The sequence below is a fragment of the Alosa pseudoharengus genome, unplaced genomic scaffold (assembly GCF_046254945.1).
Source record: "Alosa pseudoharengus isolate Yale_2024_CS ecotype anadromous, Long Island Sound unplaced genomic scaffold, YU_APseudo_1.1 YU_APseudo_1.1_scf_9, whole genome shotgun sequence".
Lineage (NCBI taxonomy): Eukaryota > Metazoa > Chordata > Actinopteri > Clupeiformes > Clupeidae > Alosa > Alosa pseudoharengus.
Window position 1 is genome coordinate 39,734,070 of NW_027468881.1, and position 18,730 is coordinate 39,752,799.

The window sequence follows — 18,730 nt, forward strand, 5'->3', positions numbered from 1 at the left end:
CACTCCTCACTCCTGAGTGTGCGAGTAAAGATGTATTTCTGCACTCCTCACTCCTGAGTGTGCGAGTAAAGATGTATTTATGCACTCCTCACTCCTGAGTGTGCGAGTAAAGATGTATTTCTGCACTCCTCACTCCTGAGTGTGCGAGTAAAGATGTATTTCTGCACTCCTCACTCCTGAGTGTGCGAGTAAAGATGTATTTATGCCTCAGTGCCTCTCACGTTGCTGCCGCGGCCTCACATGCTGGGTTTGCGGACGCACAGGTTAGACAGGACGCAACGCACGAGGGTTTTCTGTTACAGATCAGATGTCCGCAGGGCTGTGGGACCCGGAGAGGAGGTGTCTGAACGGCAGCCTGCACGGAGGTATAAAAGATTACTCAAAGAGCGCCAGGACTGGACTAAAGATGGACATGCAGGAGGACGCACGTTCGCTCAGCCTGGCCACTGGGCACTATGAGGACGACAGCAGCACACCTGGCCGTGTGAGGGGCCGCTGCTCCATCTGGAGCAGGTAAATGAGAACAGCAGGAGTCCTATTGATTGGAGCAGGTAAATGAGAACAGCTGGAGAACAGCAGGAGTCCTATTGATTGGAGCAGGTAAATGAGAACAGCTGGAGAACAGCATAAGTCCTATTGACTGGAGATGAGCAGGTAAATGAGACCTTCAGGAGATCAGCAGGAGAACAGCAGAAGTCCTATTGATTGGAGCAGGTAAATGAGAACAGCAGGAGAACAGCAGGAGTCCTGTTGATTGGAGCAGGTAAATGAGAACAGCAGGAGTCCTATTGATTGGAGATGGTTGGAGAGGGGAGCCCGTGTGGAGCCAGCAGAGTGCAGGTGGGATCCGGGTCGGAACCGCCCCTCACCTGGTGTGGACTTGCGCCAGATCTGAGCCGGGTCGGGTCCAGAGGCAGCTGCCAGCAGGGAGGTAAGGCATCGGTGTGGAGAGGGGTCAGCACAGAGTTGAAAGGTCAAAGGTTACTGATCCAACGTCTGGGCCGACTGAAAACCTCCAGCGCCTCGGCCCCATGCCTCCGGTCAACCCCCCGGGCCAACGGCCCGCTCGGACCTCCAACAAAGGGGGTCACGGCTGCCCGCCCACCAGGCACCCCCAGGAGAACCAGACTCCCACTGAAGATCAAACCCAGCCAGGGCCCAGGAGACGGGGGAACGGCCAGCAGCACGCTGCCCCCCATCTACGGGTCAAAGATCACCCCGCAGGTGATGGAGCAGCCGAGCGCTCGCGCGTCCTCTGACCCTGCCGGGGGTCAGGGCTCCCAGAGGAGGATACGGACGAGCGCAGCGCCACGCACAGCCACTCAGAGGCAAGACAGGAAGCTGCTCAGCAGACAGGAAGTGAGTCCTCAGACGACAGGTGTCCGTCTCGTGTGCAGCGTGTCGGTCCGGGACACGGGCCGCCGCGAGGAGAGCGCAAACCTGCGAGGAACGTCCGGGTACGGGCGTCAGAAATCAGGCGCTGGCCCTGACCCTGTGACTGGCGGCTCAAAGGCCCTGGCGTTGGCTGACGGGCACGCGGCGCGGGCACAGGGTAACGTGAGGGGGAGCGACGGCAGGGCGGGGACAGGTCAGGTGAGGTCAGCGCCTGACCCCTGCAGGACCCGGGCACAGGTGCCGCTCTGCTCCCACGACTCCGCCATCGAGAGCGACGCCCAGAGCCCAGACCCCAGCGGCAGCGAGGAGGAGGAGGAGGAGGAGGAGCACCACCTAGGAGGAGCAGGAGAGGAGGAAGAGTACTACACGGACCAGAGGATCGGGGAGTGGGTCGTCAGGGTCAACGCCAGCCTCTTCTCCCCCTCGGACAGTGAGGTCAGCTGCACGAGTCGTTTGGAGGAAGAGGACGTTGATACAATAAAGATTATCTACGAGCAAGACTAACAGCGCTTATAAACGAGTTTAAAGATTATCTACGAGCAAGACTGACAGCGCTTATAAACGAGTTTGTTGATACAATAAAGATTATCTACGAGCAAGACTGACAGCGCTTATAAACAAGTTTGTTGATGCAATAAAGATCATCTATGATCACAGACTGACAGTGCTTATAAACAATGATTTGTATTTGTACTGTGAGGTTGTGGATGCAATAAAGATCATCTATGATCACAGACTGACAGTGCTTTTATCTGACATCCCTAAGATAAGATCAGATCAGATAATCCTGTAAATCTGCACGGTTACAGGAGCAGGCTAAATGCTCCGTTTGAAGGAGAAACACGCTGTGATTGGTTGAGAGCAGCAAGCGATCTCTTTCATAGCTGTGATATGATACAGGGGAGGATATGTGATTGGTTGAGAGCAGCAAGCGCTCTCTTTCATAACTGTGATATGATACAGGGGAGGATATGTGAGCCTGTCCTCTGCCCTGGCTGCACCCCACCTGCTAGCCTTTCAACAGAGGCATGTTATGGAATATAGTTGGAGACATGCATCATTTGGACATACATTTTCCAGGTATGTTGTTTAAAATTCAATATTACACATGGGTGAATGAAAAAAAACACGTGGAGACTTCATCATTTTATTATAACTGATAATGATATGGTAGAATAAAAACATAAATTACGAAAATAAAGACATTTAAATCATTTGGATTAGATTTCTTATCATGGTCTCCATATCATATGCATACAGTGTTCATAGGCAATATTAATATCTGATATGATTTACATTAATCAACTGAATCTGTCTGTGGATATTCAAAACGTTCCACTTTCCCAGTAATCAGATGTTTACATCAACTTTGATTTGTTTCTATGGCACAGCTGGCAGCCAATCACCTTAGACATGCACTGACCTGCAGTGCAGCGCCTAGCACCTGATTGATGAACCGCCAATCACAAGCAGCTCGCCTACGCACTACGCCTTGTGTTTATAAAGCCTGTTTCCATGGATATGGACATAAACATATGCAGATTTTAAATTAAATACATTAAAGTCATATCAAATTGATTCATTTACAGTTTTTCTCAGTCGCTTTGGTGCTTTTCTCACATCACTATTAACATTTGCACAGCAGTTAGTGCATTTCTCAAAACAATTAGTGCAAACTGCAAAACCTAGTGGATAGCCTGCAAAAGCACGTCACTTGCTCAAAATGAATAGTCCATTCCTCAAAAGCAAGTATTTATGTCAGTGAAACTGCCAGTGTCATCAAAATGAGAAGTCTTGACACCATCGTTTATGAACAAGATAGTCAAATGGCTTTGTCATGTTTTCATTACGATACGACAGTTTATGCTCTCAGTGTTTTCCCATGGAAAAAAAAGGTCAGAACTCGGTGACACTACCTGAAAATGCTCAAGACAGCACTATACAGTACTTGTACAGCCATTTGAAAACTACAGTAAAGTTACAAATTGCTGTAGTTAGGGGAGTAAGTGAGTACAAGACACTGAATATGTACGTTTCACAGTTTTACTGTATATGCTCTTTGCAATTCTACAGCATTGTAACAGAATTTGATAACTAGTTCACCAATTTTCTATGTAATGACTCAAGCAATGAAATGAAGACTATTAGTTTTATTGGGAACGACTATTCAGCATCCATAAGTATAGTTCATTTTGACTGACATGACAAAGCAACTGATACATGTTCAAAAGCATTTGCAATTTGTTCAGAGGAAGGAGAAATTACTACTATGATGTGCACAAATGACTAAATGTTGTGGAGGTTGAACTAATAGTAATGAGAATTTTCATTCTGATCTGAGAAAAGCACCAAAGCGACTGAGAAAAACTGTAAGTCACATTAAAGTAAAGTCATTATAAAACTATGAATGTTTTTTTGCTGTTAAATAATGGTGTGTTTTAGGACAGAGCAGTATCCTGGTTCCGGTTCCTCAGCACCTGCTGAAGTCCTGGATGTATTTCAAACGTGCAGGATCTTCAGGTGCACTGACTAGCCACTCCTCGTTGACCACACATGAACAGCAGGGGGCGTCAGCGTCCATGGACGTAGTACCCAGTCACGTAGCCCAGGATGTAGACCGACACCAGCGCCGCCAGAGCTCCGGCGATTCTGATGTAGATGCCCAGGTTCCCTGTGCACAGGCGGTTATAGAACCTGAGGGGCAAATAGGGCATTAGAACCCCAACACACAGATGGCTATAGAAGCTAAGAGGCACTTGGGAGGCGTTATTACTACAGTACAGGCACAATGTTATTTAGTCAGTCCCATATGTTTGCCAATATTATTCAATATTATTATATAATAATATATATTATAATGACAATAATATGGTAATTTCCATATGATGTCTATGATGTATGAGTTAGTAATAGTCCCATTAGTCTCTACTGGGAAATGTGCCTTTCTCCAGTCACTGGCAACAGCTCTCCCAGCATGCTACTGTCCAGGAACCAAGCCCTTCTTAACGAAGTTCTATCACAAGGTCATAAAACACCATAATCCATAAAAATTGAGCAATTTGCCATATACACGGGTTTCCCGTTTACCAACAAAACTAGATGCGCGCGCAGCCGTGAGGCAGAAGACGCTTTGTGGCCGTCCACAACGTTATAAACTTAACCTAAATAGTCGGCTGCTGTAAGCTACTATCGGATTTTTTTGTATACCCCTGTTGTCTCAATGATAATAACATCTCATTTCAGACTATATTTCAAAGTTTGACGTTCATTTGGATTAATAATATACATCGTATTTTGTCATTTTTGGCTAAGACATGCATTCCGTTAGGAATATTGAACATATTTAACATTCTCTAACCATCGTGATTTCGAATTGGTGCAGTTTTCAGCACAAAAACTCATTTTATTCTTTTGCTCTTTTGCATTGCTCTATGCTGTTCTATGGTGCTTTCTGCCTCTTGGTTGCACACGCATGTTTTTGTGACGTTCCATAGAAATCCATGTATGGTTCCTTGTTCCCAAGGACAATAGATGTGTAGCATGCAGTGAATCTAAAAGCTATCATACACAAGACACAAGATACTACTTACAGTACTTACAACAAAACTGAATGCTATTAAACACACCTGCTGTTTGGGTTCACTTATGAAATCTTATAGAGAAAGACTTGTCCTATTTTTGTCCTATGTCCTATTTTTTTTTTGTCATTCTTTCTTTCTCATAGGACAGACAGATAACGCATGTAATGTTCAAAATTAAAAAAGTAAAAAAATGATCCACCACACAGCAAAATGTACAAGTGCAATAAACACTTAGTATGCTATTACCATGCTGGCATCCTGTTTTCCGTGGAAATAATTAATAAAATAATTAAATAAAATAATTCCGTGGAAATGCATGGATTCCAGTTGCTGCTACTGGAAGCAATTGAATCCATGCATTTCCATTGAATTATTTTTGGAATCTGATCCCTTATCATACCTGTTCATTCGTACTTGTCGCTCGACTTATCGTGACTAAATTCAAGATGGCGTCGAACGTAAATTCCTTAAGGTACTGTCTGTAAAAATCGTCTTGTAAATACCAGTGCTTTTTCAAAGTTCTCCATGTCTCGTTTTAAATGTCAAGGCCCTCGGAAGTCTAGGCATAAAAAAAAAAATTCTTGGGTTCCGGTTTCCGACCGACCCTGTCAATTTATGTGCGACCCAAATTTATTTTATGAGCTTGGGGAATAACACTAAAGGCTACATTAAATAAATCCACAAATAAAAGGCGAACTATAATTACATTAATTACCCCTTGCTTTATGTATAGGGATGAGCGTATTCTCTCTTTTACAAAGAAGCCTATGCACAGCTGTTCACGAAGACGATTGTTGTCACTTACCAAGGCACTCGCAATTTTGTCCAAACACTGCAACTTTTCTAGCCTAGAAATGTAGACGCGCCCCTAGCGCTAGCCCTAGGGCTAGTCTAGCAACTCTCCGTTGACTTGTGAGCTCTAGAAATCGAAACTAAATATGGCATTGAAATCGTGTATAGAGTCGTTTGTTGGGCTTAACATAATAATTGATGGCAGAGTTGCAACGGTTTGGCTTGAATTCCCTGCTACTTGAAAACAAATATCATATTGCGTCCTATTGCGTGCAGAGGGAATTTGAAAGACAACTGATTATCCCGACCCTCGGACTGAGCACTGCGAACGGTGAGTGCCCAGACCCTACATTATAATGTGGGTCTGGCTCGCCAGGCTACAACTTTTCCGCAAATTTGACCAATCATCGTAGTTTCACCGTGAAATTTCACCTACCACAATAGTCCCTCGCGCAGAATATTGAGCCAGATGGCACACTTACTTCTGCACCTTCTGCATATGACACCAAAGACTGCCCTAACGTGTTCATTCCTCTGCAGTTTTGATGACAATAAATAGAAGGCTAACATTAACTAGAAATGCAATTCCAAGGAATTACCAGTGCATGAAAATGCTAAAGTTGTGATGTAAAATATCATGTATAGTTAAAACAGATAATACAGAGATGGTTACTACGGTGATGCTAGGATAGACATGGTGGTTGCATAGCTTAATAAAAGTTGATAGTTTAAAAGTAGACTGTTTAAAAGCTGAATGTAGATAGTTTAAAAGTTGTTGATAGACAGTAGATAGTTTAAAAGTTGTTGATAGACAGCTAGTTTAATAGATAGTTTAATGATAGTTTAAAAGTAGACCGTTTAAAAGTTGTTGACAGACTGGAAGTTGAATGAATGTTGATATTCAAATAGTTTAATGGCTGTGTATAGGTAGATATTTGACGATAACTGAAAGTTGGAATGGCTCTAATGTTTGCTAGCAGTTATGCTAAGATTTTTAATTCTGCTAACCATGCTACTTAGCTAATGTTTTATAGCAGTGCTAGCAATGCTAACATGCTAACCATGGTACTTAGCTAACTTAACTAACATTTTCTAGCAGTTTTGCTAAACATGCTAACTATGTTAGCAATGCTAACTATGTTAACCATGTGACTTAGCTAACCAAGCTTATCATTTTAGTAGTTTTGCTAACTATGTTAATTAGCATGCTAACAATGTTAGTATGCTAACTATGTTAACCATGTTACTTAATTAATTTAGCTAATCATTTTTAGCAGTTATGCTAACTATGCTAACTAGCATGCTAACATGTTAGCATGCTAACTATGCTAACCATGTTACTTAGCTAACCTAGCTAATCATTTTTAGCAGTTTTATTAAAAGTGCTAAATAGCATGATAACATGCTAGCATGCTAACTATGCTAACCATGTTACTTAGCTAACTTAGCTAATCATTTTTAGCAGTTTTGCTAAAAATGCTAACTAGCATGCTAACATATTAGCATGCTAACTATGCTAACCATGTTACTTAGCTAATCATTTTTAGCAGTTTTGCTAAAAATGCTAACTAGCATGTTAACATGCTAGCATGCTAACTATGTTAACCATGTGACTTAGCTAACTTAGCTAATCATTTTTAGTAATTTTGCTAAAAATGATAACTAGCATGCTAACATGCTAGTATGCTAACTTGTTAGCATGTTAACTATGCTAACCATGCTAACTAGCTACAGTGGGTAGGAGTCATAGTTGATGACAAGTAACAGTTACAATGGCTAAACAGTTAAAAAGTTCAGTAGTTTAAAGGGTTAAATTGTTTAACAGTGAAATATTGTAGTGAGGACTTTTATTTTTAAACAGTTTTTGGCAGAGGAAGCAGTTTAACAGGATGTGTAGTCTTAATAGGGCCAGTTTGTATGCTTAAAGCCTGAGACTGGCAGTTGAGATCCAGGTGGCCTGAACAATTTCTCCACAAGAAACAGCTAAAAACACAGCAACTTCCATCCAGGCATTTTAGGTCGCAACAGTCTAAAAAAAACCTCGCGAAATCCTGGAGGGACTGATTTTCTACCTATCCCTTACTGCCACTGGGGGGGAATTTTTTTTTTTTTTTAAATTCCCTACCGATCCATGGCCTCAACTGACAACCAACAGGAACCAAACCTTTTTTTTTTATGCCCTACCAATGAAGTATGGAGCTACTTTGAGCCTCGTAAATGGTGTAAAACAGTGATTTATTTGCATGGCTAGGCCGATGCCCGAGGCACCACAACGAAACACTGTGGGTAGCATTGGCTAGCGGCAGATTTCTGAGTGCAGGGGACAAGCCGAGGTGAGCTATGAGACATACGTTCACACTCGGTATCATGTTTCAACACACTTTAGGTCAATATCACACCGGAATTCTCCTTTAACATAGTTTTAACATAGTCACAATTTTTTGGAGGTGCACGTCGAGCTACGGCGGAGGGGTCTGTGGGGGTACGCCGTCGATTCAACGCAGAAGCATAAAACAGGCTTAACATTTCAACTGTTCAATTGTAGCAAAAAAAGGGTCCTATGTTCCCCTTTTTCAGAAAAAGGCTCCTATGTGTAACGGAGGCGAACTGAGCTAGCGTGCTAGTTGCCCGTGTAAATCCTCACAGCCCTAACCTTAAGAACGCTTCTAACCACTGAGTTGGAAGCCTGGGCTTTTAGCTCAGTGGTTAGAGCGTTCGACTCCCATGCCGGTGAGTGTCGAGGTGGCGCGTTCGAGGGCCGTGAGCGGTGGACGAATTACGACCTCTGTTACATATGTTCCCCGGTATGTATTGTGGCCGGGGAACATAGGACCCTTTTGGGGAAAAACGGGGAACATAGAACCCTTTTTCTGAAAAAGTGTCCTATGTTCCCCGAGCGACTAACTCCACTGGCTCCGATGGCTAACTCCAGTGGCGGCTCCGATGGCTAACTCCATTGGCGGCTCCGATGGCTAACTCCAGTGGCGGCTCCGATGGCTAACTCCACTGGCGGCTCCAATGGCTAACTCCAATGGCTTCGATTGCTAACTCCACTGGTGTGTTTGTGCTGGAGGTGAATAGCTGCAGTGTTCAGACGCTTAGTTGGAATCCCCAACCTCACTTCACTCACTTCACTAACGTAACCTTGGAAAGGTTGATCTAACTCACTGACCTCTCTGACCTTTCCCCTGATATGTGTGTGTGTGTGTGTGTGTGTGTGTGTGTGTGTGTGTGTGTGTGTGTGAGTGTGCGTGACCCCGAGCTTTGATGATTTAATATGTTTGCTATGTAGGGATGGTGCGCCCCTACAACACACACCCCAGAGAGTAAACAAAAACATGGGGAATGCTAACAGGCTCAATGCTAACAGGCTCAAATTAAACTCTTGACAGCTCCACACTGTGAAAGAGCATGGTAAACTAGGCCATGTGATTCACCATTGTTTTGGAAACAGTGCAATTGTTGCATGATGTGTGTGTGTGTGTGTGACAGATATATGTGTGTGTGTGTGTGTGTGTGACAGATATATGTGTGTGTGTGTGTGTGTGTGTGTGTGTGTGTGTGTGTGTGTGTGTGTGTGACAGATATGATACAGTATAACTAATGATGAAACAGTACAGATATGATACAGTATAACTAATGATGAAACTATTAGTCCCTTTGGAATTAACATTTATCCTTTTATCTTATTTTTCCTTTCATTATTTAATTATGTCTTTATACCAATATTAATGTAAAGTTGATTATTAACATGTTATACCTGTAGCTTAATTTGGCAACAATGACTTTATTCATTCATGCCATTCAAATAAACTTTGATTTGAGAGAGAGAGAGAGAGAGAGAGAGATGTGTATATCACAGAGGAGAGAGCTTACCTGATTAAGCTGGACTGGGACTGGGCAGAGTTGAGGTTAACATCATCATTCCACCTGCTGTACGAGACATTCGCATCTTCAGCCTCCATGTTTTTGCCTCACCAATGTAATCCGGCTAGAAAACAACAGCACCAGACGGACTGGGTTATAAACAGAAACAGTCTGTAGCCGCCTTTGAATACATAGAGAGCTAATAGAACATGGTATTTTTCTACTCTCGGTCGCACAAAACCACACACAGCCTAGCCTATCCAATGTGACCAAAGTCCAACTTTGAAAAGTATAGGAAGATTATTGCTCAACTTAGGGTATGGTCATTCAAAGCATGTTTTAAAACGCATCCCATGTCGTGAAAAGTTCACGACTAATCTTCAAACTTGACTGAAACTCATTCTTTAACTGAGAGAAGCGCTACAGGTAAATAAACAGTTTTATTCCGATTAACAGTCATCTAGTTGAAATACTCACTATTCGCTGCTTGGGGAGCCTGTAGCCGTGTGAGTCGTCGCTCCTATTGATGTGGTGGTGCTGCTCTTTATGTGTCTCATCAGAAGTCGGGTGTAAAATTTACTCCGGTCATTAAAGCACTGCTTCCTCTGACCGTAGTGGGCTATTCACGCCGCTTATTACTACCGCTCCAGATAAACCTCTGACCAAATTCCACAGTATTACGCAGTCTCCGGTTAGAGCTGATATAGCACACCTCAGCTTTTCTGTGTCTTGAATGGCCTATCGCTACACTTGCTGTAATTCCACATTGTCTTTGCTAAACGCATGGTCAAATTAGACAAGTTGGCCCGCGTGGGCAGGTTGGATATTGTATTGGTTATCTTGAATAAGGGTGGCAAGTTAGGATGTGCGCTGGGGTGTGTCTGACAGTCAGTCAATAAATGATGGCCCAGCCTGCACATGCCCATGCTATTTGTGCAGGATTGATGTGAGAACCATTCACTTCAAGTCCTTACTTGATAGCCTATTCAGGCCAATTTAATAACGTAGCCGAGCCTAATTTAGTTGGCTATTTGAAATGCTTTACTTGCAGCCAAGGCTAGACCTACTTTTAAAACGTTTAATTTAAACTTTAAACATGCCTATATAATTTCAATGCTAAAAATGTAGGTCTATGGTAAAGTAGTGCACACAAAGATTGTTAAGGCGGAGCACACTCTTTCGGCTTATAATGCCTTCATCAGATAGCCTACAGATCAGAAAAAATCTGATGAAGGGCCGTAACATCTTTTGTTTATAAAAACTTGTCGGAGTGTGGGGTTGAACTTTTTACCAGTGGCCAGTAGCCTATACCTCACAAAAATCATTGCGTAGGCCTGCACACACCTTTCATAAGATGTAGCCTAATCATTATATTCTGACCTTGCTCTATGAAACCCAACATTTATTAAACTCCAAAGATTGTAATTTAGGGCCTAGGCTACATTAGCGGACCAGAAGAAGGAAGAAGGGGTGGTTCTCTTCCCTGACGTCATTCACAGGCGACATCAGGATTTGTAAACATGTAACGTTAGGACTGATTCCAAAAATGATACCGCACTGGAAGCATTTTTGCTAGCCCTCGTCAACGTACGTAGCTTACTGCATAGCATTATGCAACAAGTCGTTTGGTAGATTAAGGAATTCATTTTTTAAAATATGCTACTGTCCAAGTCAGATCAAATACTTGCTGTATAAACATGATGATCTGAGGTTAGCTTAACGTTAGCGATAGCTTGCTTGCTAACTAACTAACTAATTTCTCATTACGTATATTCTCCCAGAGTTTCTCAAAGGCTTTACCCATCACCACCCATTCCAGTTATCAGTATATACTTCCTCATGTGGTACTCAGTCAGGTAACATTAGACTGAATTCACAGGTGTATAACAGCAGTCTATTTAGAAGTGCCATTGACTAAAGGATGGCTACATTAACGCGACAGGATCTTAATTTTGGCCAAGGTAAGATGCTGCTCTCTGAACTGTCTATTTCACGTCATTTCAATTACGTGTAGGATATTTCAGAGATGATGCCGTTGATTGCTTTTGCAGTGGTGGCAGATATATTATGCGAGTTTCTGGAGGTTGCCATTCATCTCATTCTGTACGTCCGAGAGGTGTATCCGTCGGGAATCTTTCAGAAGAGGAAGAAATACAACGTCCCCGTCCAGGTTTTGATTTAGGGTGTTTGTATGTTTGTTGGCGCAGCAATTTCCTCTGCTCTTAATGGGTTGTATTAAATAGCACTCAAAGTAAAGCATCACCACTCCATTGCTTTTAGTGCTTATTTTTTTCTATTGCTTGTTACGATTTGCTAGATGTCATGCCACCCTGAGCTGAATCAGTACATCCAGGACACTCTTCACTGTGTAAAACCACTCATTGAGAAGGTAAGGAGCACATGGATTCCTCAGAGGGTACATTAACATTAATTAATCTATTGCCCTTTTTTGCTTTTATGTACTATTAGTCTTTATGTACTATTATTCTTTGCTTTTGTTTATGTAAAGCACATTGAACTACAATAAATAAACTTTTCTTGCCTAAAATGTATAATGACTGATGTCCCTTAGTGACCACTAATGCAGCACTTTTGTAAAGACAGTAGACCCCACAGTGTCCTCACTGAAGACCAAGAGACTGACATCTCCTGGGTCAGTCTCTGTCTGTTGTTAGAATGCCAGTCCCTTAAACTCTCATATTCTCGACATTGAGGTATCATCATTTCCTCTTGACATAAAGCAGTCTTTGGGCTGCATGGTCTGTGGTTGGTTTCGTTCATAGAAAATGTATAGAACTATTCTGATGAGCTAGATAGAACAGCGAAAGCGTTACAGTCTGAAGTTGACGACCGCTGGTTTGAGTGAGTGCCCTTACAAACTACCAGCTGGCTCATAGAGAATGTACTCAACTGAATGGCCTGATATTCTGTGTCATTTTTAAATTCAGTAGTTCTATACATTTTCAGTTGTCCAATGCATTTGTTTTCACTGAGTTGTCCCAAACCGGAAGTGATGTTGCCGTGATGTTGAGAGTACAGTATTGGACAATAGCTGTGTTTCAGCTTCGTCATACAAACATAATCTCAACCCAGAACCACACACTGAAAAATTCACCGTGGCTGCTCATGACATGGGCATGGTGGTATTCTATGGAAGCTGTGTTACAGAGTGCGGTTTCTTTGACAGAATGAGCTGGTGTGCGACTTACCCTCCAGGTTTCCTCTTTGTCCTGTAGAATGCGACTTACCCTCCAAATGTTCTGTATCTGTAGAATGAGGCTGAGAAGGTCGTAGTGGTCATCATGGACAAGGAGCACCATGCCGTGGAAAGATTTGTGTTCGAGATTTCCCAACCTCCTCTGCTGTCCATTAGGTGAGTACCCAACATGGCCGACGTTGAGAACAGGAGTGTGACTGAATAGAATGCTCCTTTCACACGTTTTAATAAGACCCATCTGTTTTTCCCTAATCATCTATGATATATCATCATAGAAATGTGATGGTCTTGTCTTGGTGCATGGTTGCAGCACTGAACCCCTCCTGTTGGTTGTAATTGTGGCGGAATGAAATCTGCTTGCCAATGCCCTTGCCTGTAATATTGTGTGTGTTTGTGTGTGTGTGTGTGTGTGCAGCTCAGAGACACTGCTGTCACATGTGGAACAACTTCTCCGGGCTGTGATACTGAAGATCAGCGTATGTGATGCTGTTTTGGACAACAACCCACCAGGTACCACCCAAGCTCTGCCACTGATGCTAAATGTGCTGCTGTGTTAACAGGCAAAACATGTTACATTGAAGTTGAACTTTTAAATCAAATGAATCCTAGATAAGTGCAGGAATGTATAAATGTATGAATCCTAAATAAGTGCAGGAATGAGAATTTATAAATGTATGTATGCAGCATAAGCCAGGGTCAGCATGTATAGGCTAGGGAGACCCCGTTGTGTGCACATGAATAAAGAGGATGGCATTTCATCTGCACTGTCCGTAACTATAATGAGGATGGCATTTCATCTGCACTGTCCGTAACTATAATGAGGATGGCATTTCATCTGCACTGTCCGTAACTATAAAGAGGATGGCATTTCATCTGCACTGTCCGTAACTATAAAGAGGATGGCATTTCATCTGCACTGTCCGTAACTATAAAGAGGATGGCATTTCATCTGCACTGTCCGTAACTATAATGAGTTTGATTGTTTTGCAGGGTGCACATTCACTGTGCTGGTACACACTAGAGAGGCTGCCACGAGAAATATGGAGAAAATTCAAGTGATCAAGGTTGGCCGACACATCAACATAGCTGAACGCAGTTTACATCACATTATTAGGTTGGCCGACACATCAACATAGCTGAACACAGTTTACATCACATTATTAGGTTGGCCCACACATCAACAAAGCTGAACACAGTTTACATCACATTATTAGGTTGGCCGACACATCAACATAGCTGAACACAGTTTACATCACATTATTAGGTTGGCCCACACATCAACATAGCTGAACACAGTTTACATCACATTATTAGGTTGGCCGACACATCAACATAGCTGAACACAGTTTACATCACATTATTAGGTTGGCCCACACATCAACATAGCTGAACACAGTTTACATCACATTATTAGGTTGGCCGACACATCAACATAGCTGAACACAGTTTACATCACATTATTAGGTTGGCCGACACATCAACATAGCTGAACACAGTTTACATCACATTATTAGGTTGGCCGACACATCAACATAGCTGAACACAGTTTACATCACATTATTAGGTTGGCCCAGACATCAGCATAGCTGAACACAGTTTACATCACATTAGACAAACATAGCTGAACACAGTTTACATCACATTAGACAAACATAGCTGAACACAGTTTACTTCACATTATTAGGTTGGCCCACACATCAACATAGCTGAACAGAGTTTACATCACATTAGACAAACGTAGCTGAACACCGTTTACATCACATTATTAGAATTTAGTTTTAAGTTAATAAATATTAAATGACTAGTATTTAGGAATATGGTATGTTCGTAGATGTTGTTGATGATTTTCAGATCTATTCTAGAATACACTGTTGTATGGGTCTGATCTATTCTAGAATACACTGTTGTACACTGTTGTATGGGTCTGATCTATTCTGGAATACACTGTTGTATGGGTCTGCCTGAGCCATGCGTGTTAAAGGTGCGATTTGTAGGATTGTTACCGAACGTTCTGTAGGACAAAATCAAAACACTGGTGAACGTTCTCAAGACTACCAGACGCGAGCCTCTTCTGGGTTGCCAGATGTAATGAAGACTTAACTAACGTTAGTTGACCTGCAGCTGCTTTAACGTTTCTCCAACCATGACCCAGCTACACATTACGGAAACAGTGAAAACAAAAAATACCTCTCTAACCAACTTAACATATTTAGCTGAAGTTAGCGATGCAGATGAAGTTTAGCCTAGGCTACCTGTTGTGGAGAAATATGGCCAGCTCTGCGTCAGACTTGATATTCTTAGTTTGACGAAGACGTCACCATCTCAGGAAGCTCCTCCGATGCGCGTCCACTTAATTTGTTTCTTGTTTTAATTTTGGAAATTTGCCTGCCTCTCGTAGGCGTTCATGACTACAACTGACAGCTGTTGACAGTTGGCCTTTGCTAATTTGGCAACACAAATAGGAGGACACGCTAGCCCATTATTATGGTATAATAATGTAATACGCTATTCTAGAATTAATCGTTCAAAACATAAACGAAAATTCCAAGAGAATTTTTTTTCATGGGTTTTACGGGTTAGAGTAATGTTGTCAAATAAGCCATTACTTCAATTCATCGTGTTTCCTTACTCTCTGACAACATATGGTGATCATTTTTGGAATGGTTACAGTTTATTTTCCATTATTTCCTACATACTGGTCCTTTAAGCATGTCCTGGTGTTGTCCAGGATTTTCCTAATGTGTGTGTGTGTCAGATTGAGAATGTCCTGGTGTTCTCCAGGAATGCGAGTGTGTGTGTGTCAGATTGAGCATGTCCTGGTGTTCTCCAGAGTTTTTAGAGTGTGTGTGTATGGGTCAGATTGAGCCTTGCGTGTTGTTCTCCAGGATTTTCCGTGGATCGTGGCGGATGAGCAAGAGGTGCACATGCAGGGCTCCCGACTCATCCCGCTCAAGACCATGACATCCGACATCGTCAAAGTATGTCTGATGACGACTTGAACTCATAAGGCACTTATTTATTATAATAATGACAATAATGACAATGAATACACATAATCCTTTTGTCTGTAGAGTAAATACGTTTCACAGATTGTTACTGTGCTACTGGATACACATATAAACATACACTTAAACATACACTACATACACTAAATCAGTGAATATGTTCATAAGTATGTCTGTGGCACAGAAACCGTATATCATCAACTGTGTGCAGCGGCTGCCTCTGACCGCTGTGGTCTCTCTCGGCAGATGCAACTCTATGTGGAGGAAAGGGCTCAGAAGACGTCCTAGCTCAGGAGGGAAGGGCTCAGAAGACGTCCTAGCTCAGGAGGGAAGGGCTCAGAAGACGTCCTAGCTCAGGGTACGATGGAGGACGAGTGAAGATGTTAACATGGCAAACCTACCTTCCCTAAAATCTCTCCTGCAGACCTTCAGCTTTGGAAGAAGAGAGTTTCTTCCCGGGCTGTTTCCACCTTGAAGCTTAGTTACTATGTTTAAAGCTTGTCCTTCTGCTCTCTTTAAAGACTGCAAGTAAGGACGCTGTGAAACTGCTCAGATTGTGCTCATGTGGACGAGCTGGTTCTGCCGTGAACTGCCTTCTTAAGCCCTGAACCCTGATCCTGCTTGTAGCGCAGTGTAGTGAACCTGCAATTGGGCTGCTTTTCATTTCCTTCCTCTGTGTGTGTGTGTGTGTGTGTGTGTGTACATGTGTGTACATGTGTGTACATGTGTGTGTACATGTGTGTGTACATTGAATGTTTCAGACCAGTGTTTACGATTCATCAAGGACAGTGATAATGTCTTCACCTCCAGTGAAAGACCATGTGGTGGTGCTCATTTGGGAGAATGTCTGTGTTTGTGCTTTGAGACTCTGTGAAAGATCAGATGTCTATGGAGAGTTCAGAGAATTTCACAAATAAACGAAGATATTTGACGGAAAACATTTTACATTAAAGTTGAAAGTGTTTAATAAAGTTTGATTAATTACTCTAACGTCAGTGTTTCACCCACATCTTTGTGCGTTAATAAATTAGTTTGCCAATTAATTTAAATAGACTGGTTCAGTTACCTAGCCTGGCCACGCCCACCTAGAGTCTCCGCTCAGTGACATACTAGTCTGACAAATGACAATACACTAATGTTTCCTCATACACCAGGGGCCTATTGCACAAAACTAAGATAAGGGATTAAGCCGGGATATCTTGGTTATCCTGGCTCAATTTATCCGTTATCCAGTTTCACAAAAGCAGGATAGGGGGCAGCAGGATAGGTTATGGTATAAGTTACCATGGCGATTTATTCTGTGGAGCTAGCCTGCTCCAGACCAGGCTAAGTTCCAGGATCTATTTAATCTCATCCCTTATCTCAGTCAGCAGTCACCACAAACGGAAACCAATAGTTATTCCACTGCCCATTACACATTGTTATCACATATAACTAGACCCACTGTCATTATTTAAACGTTTGTGATCATTAATTAACTTGTACATACTCGCCATTCCCGACCTGTCATGCGACAATGTGAGGTCATGGGAGTGCCTAACCATTTCGCGCGTGGTGGTCGCGGAACTAGTTGCAATATTCTCCTAAATAGAGGTGTTGCTGTTTGTTGCCGTTGTGAAGGCTATCGCTACCTACTGTCACAACCACCTGGCTCAAAGTAGCTGTGACATTAAAGTTTTATTTTAACATTAAAAAGATAAAGTCAGTATAGTGTATGAAAAAGGATAGTGTAATGCAAAGTATGTCTAGGGGTGATCAAACAAAAGTGTAAAACGCGACGTCTGTGTGAGGAGCGACGGGCTGAGGCTCTCCCCAGCAGAGCAGCCACGGAGTGACCAGGAATGAGGGTCAGAGTAGCAGAGCAGAGCGACGAGAGCGTCCATTACCCATGAGCTCTTCTTTATGGGACCACCCATTACTCCCAGCACCAATGGGCACTCCATGCTTATAGCAACACCCATTACTCCCAGCACCAATGGGCACTCCATGCTTATAGCAACACCCATTACCCAGCACCAATGGGCACTCCATGCTTATAGCAACACCCATTACCCAGCACCAATGGGCACTCCATGCTTATAGCAACACCCATTACCCAGCACCAATGGGCACTCCATGCTTATAGCAACACCCATTACTCCCAGCACCAATGGGCACTCCATGCTTATAGCAACACCCATTACCCAGCACCAATGGGCACTCCATGCTTATAGCAACACCCATTACCCAGCACCAATGGGCACTCCATGCTTATAGCAACACCCATTACCCAGCACCAATGGGCACTCCATGCTTATAGCAACACCCATTACTCCCAGCACCAATGGGCACTCCATGCTTATAGCAACACCCATTACCCAGCACCAATGGGCACTCCATGCTTATAGCAACACCCATTACCCAGCACCAATGGGCACTCCATGCTTATAGCAACACCCATTACCCAGCACCAATGGGCACTCCATGATCTGCAGATGATAGCAAGGCAGCACAGACCCAAGGGGCAGAGCCCCAACAGGCGTTAGGAAAGATGTAATACTGGGAATGACCAGCAGGGCCGTAACACTACTTCACACCGTAGAAGAAGCAATGAAGCCGCTCTAGTTGCCATGGTGAATCAGTGAATCTGTGATCGGTGGCGGGGTCTATTTGAGGGAGCCTTGAGCGCGCACTTATATAAGATAGGTTTCACCTGGCTTGATGAATCCGTGTCTGCTCATCCTGGCTTGCTCGTTGTGCAACCAATTAAGCCTGTACGCTCTTGTTTTGGATTCGTTGAGCGCAGCTCAGTAACTTATCCCGGATGTCTTAATTCTGCTTTTGTGCAATAGGCCCCAGGGAGGTAGGGCCAGTCAGTGTCAACAGGGGATGAG

At 43.1% G+C, this 18,730-nt stretch overlaps 2 protein-coding genes across 4 annotated transcripts; one reads left to right on the plus strand and one right to left on the minus strand.

Moving 5' to 3' along the window:
• Positions 1 to 2,565: 2,565 nt before the first annotated feature.
• smim1 (small integral membrane protein 1) lies at positions 2,566 to 10,650 on the minus strand. The gene is made up of 3 exons (XM_076276381.1): positions 10,113 to 10,650; positions 9,645 to 9,759; positions 2,566 to 4,089 (listed from the first exon to the last, which is right to left on the minus strand). The coding sequence occupies exons 2-3, from the start codon at positions 9,731 to 9,733 to the stop codon at positions 3,966 to 3,968; spliced, it is 213 nt and encodes a 70-aa protein (XP_076132496.1). The 5' UTR covers positions 9,734 to 9,759; positions 10,113 to 10,650; the 3' UTR covers positions 2,566 to 3,965.
• A 463-nt stretch (positions 10,651 to 11,113) lies between these two features.
• On the plus strand, positions 11,114 to 16,847 carry mad2l2 (mitotic arrest deficient 2 like 2). Of its 3 annotated transcripts, none has more exons than XM_076276380.1 (9): positions 11,114 to 11,596; positions 11,687 to 11,805; positions 11,953 to 12,024; positions 12,908 to 13,008; positions 13,268 to 13,362; positions 13,843 to 13,916; positions 15,738 to 15,830; positions 16,104 to 16,123; positions 16,188 to 16,847. In XM_076276380.1, the coding sequence occupies exons 1-9, from the start codon at positions 11,557 to 11,559 to the stop codon at positions 16,207 to 16,209; spliced, it is 636 nt and encodes a 211-aa protein (XP_076132495.1). In that variant the 5' UTR covers positions 11,114 to 11,556; the 3' UTR covers positions 16,210 to 16,847. The 3 variants fall into 3 exon arrangements, with proteins under 3 accessions (XP_076132495.1, XP_076132493.1, XP_076132494.1); XM_076276379.1 differs by having other exon boundaries at positions 11,124 to 11,222; positions 11,515 to 11,596; positions 16,104 to 16,847; XM_076276378.1 differs by having other exon boundaries at positions 11,117 to 11,596; positions 16,104 to 16,847.
• Positions 16,848 to 18,730: the final 1,883 nt, after the last annotated feature.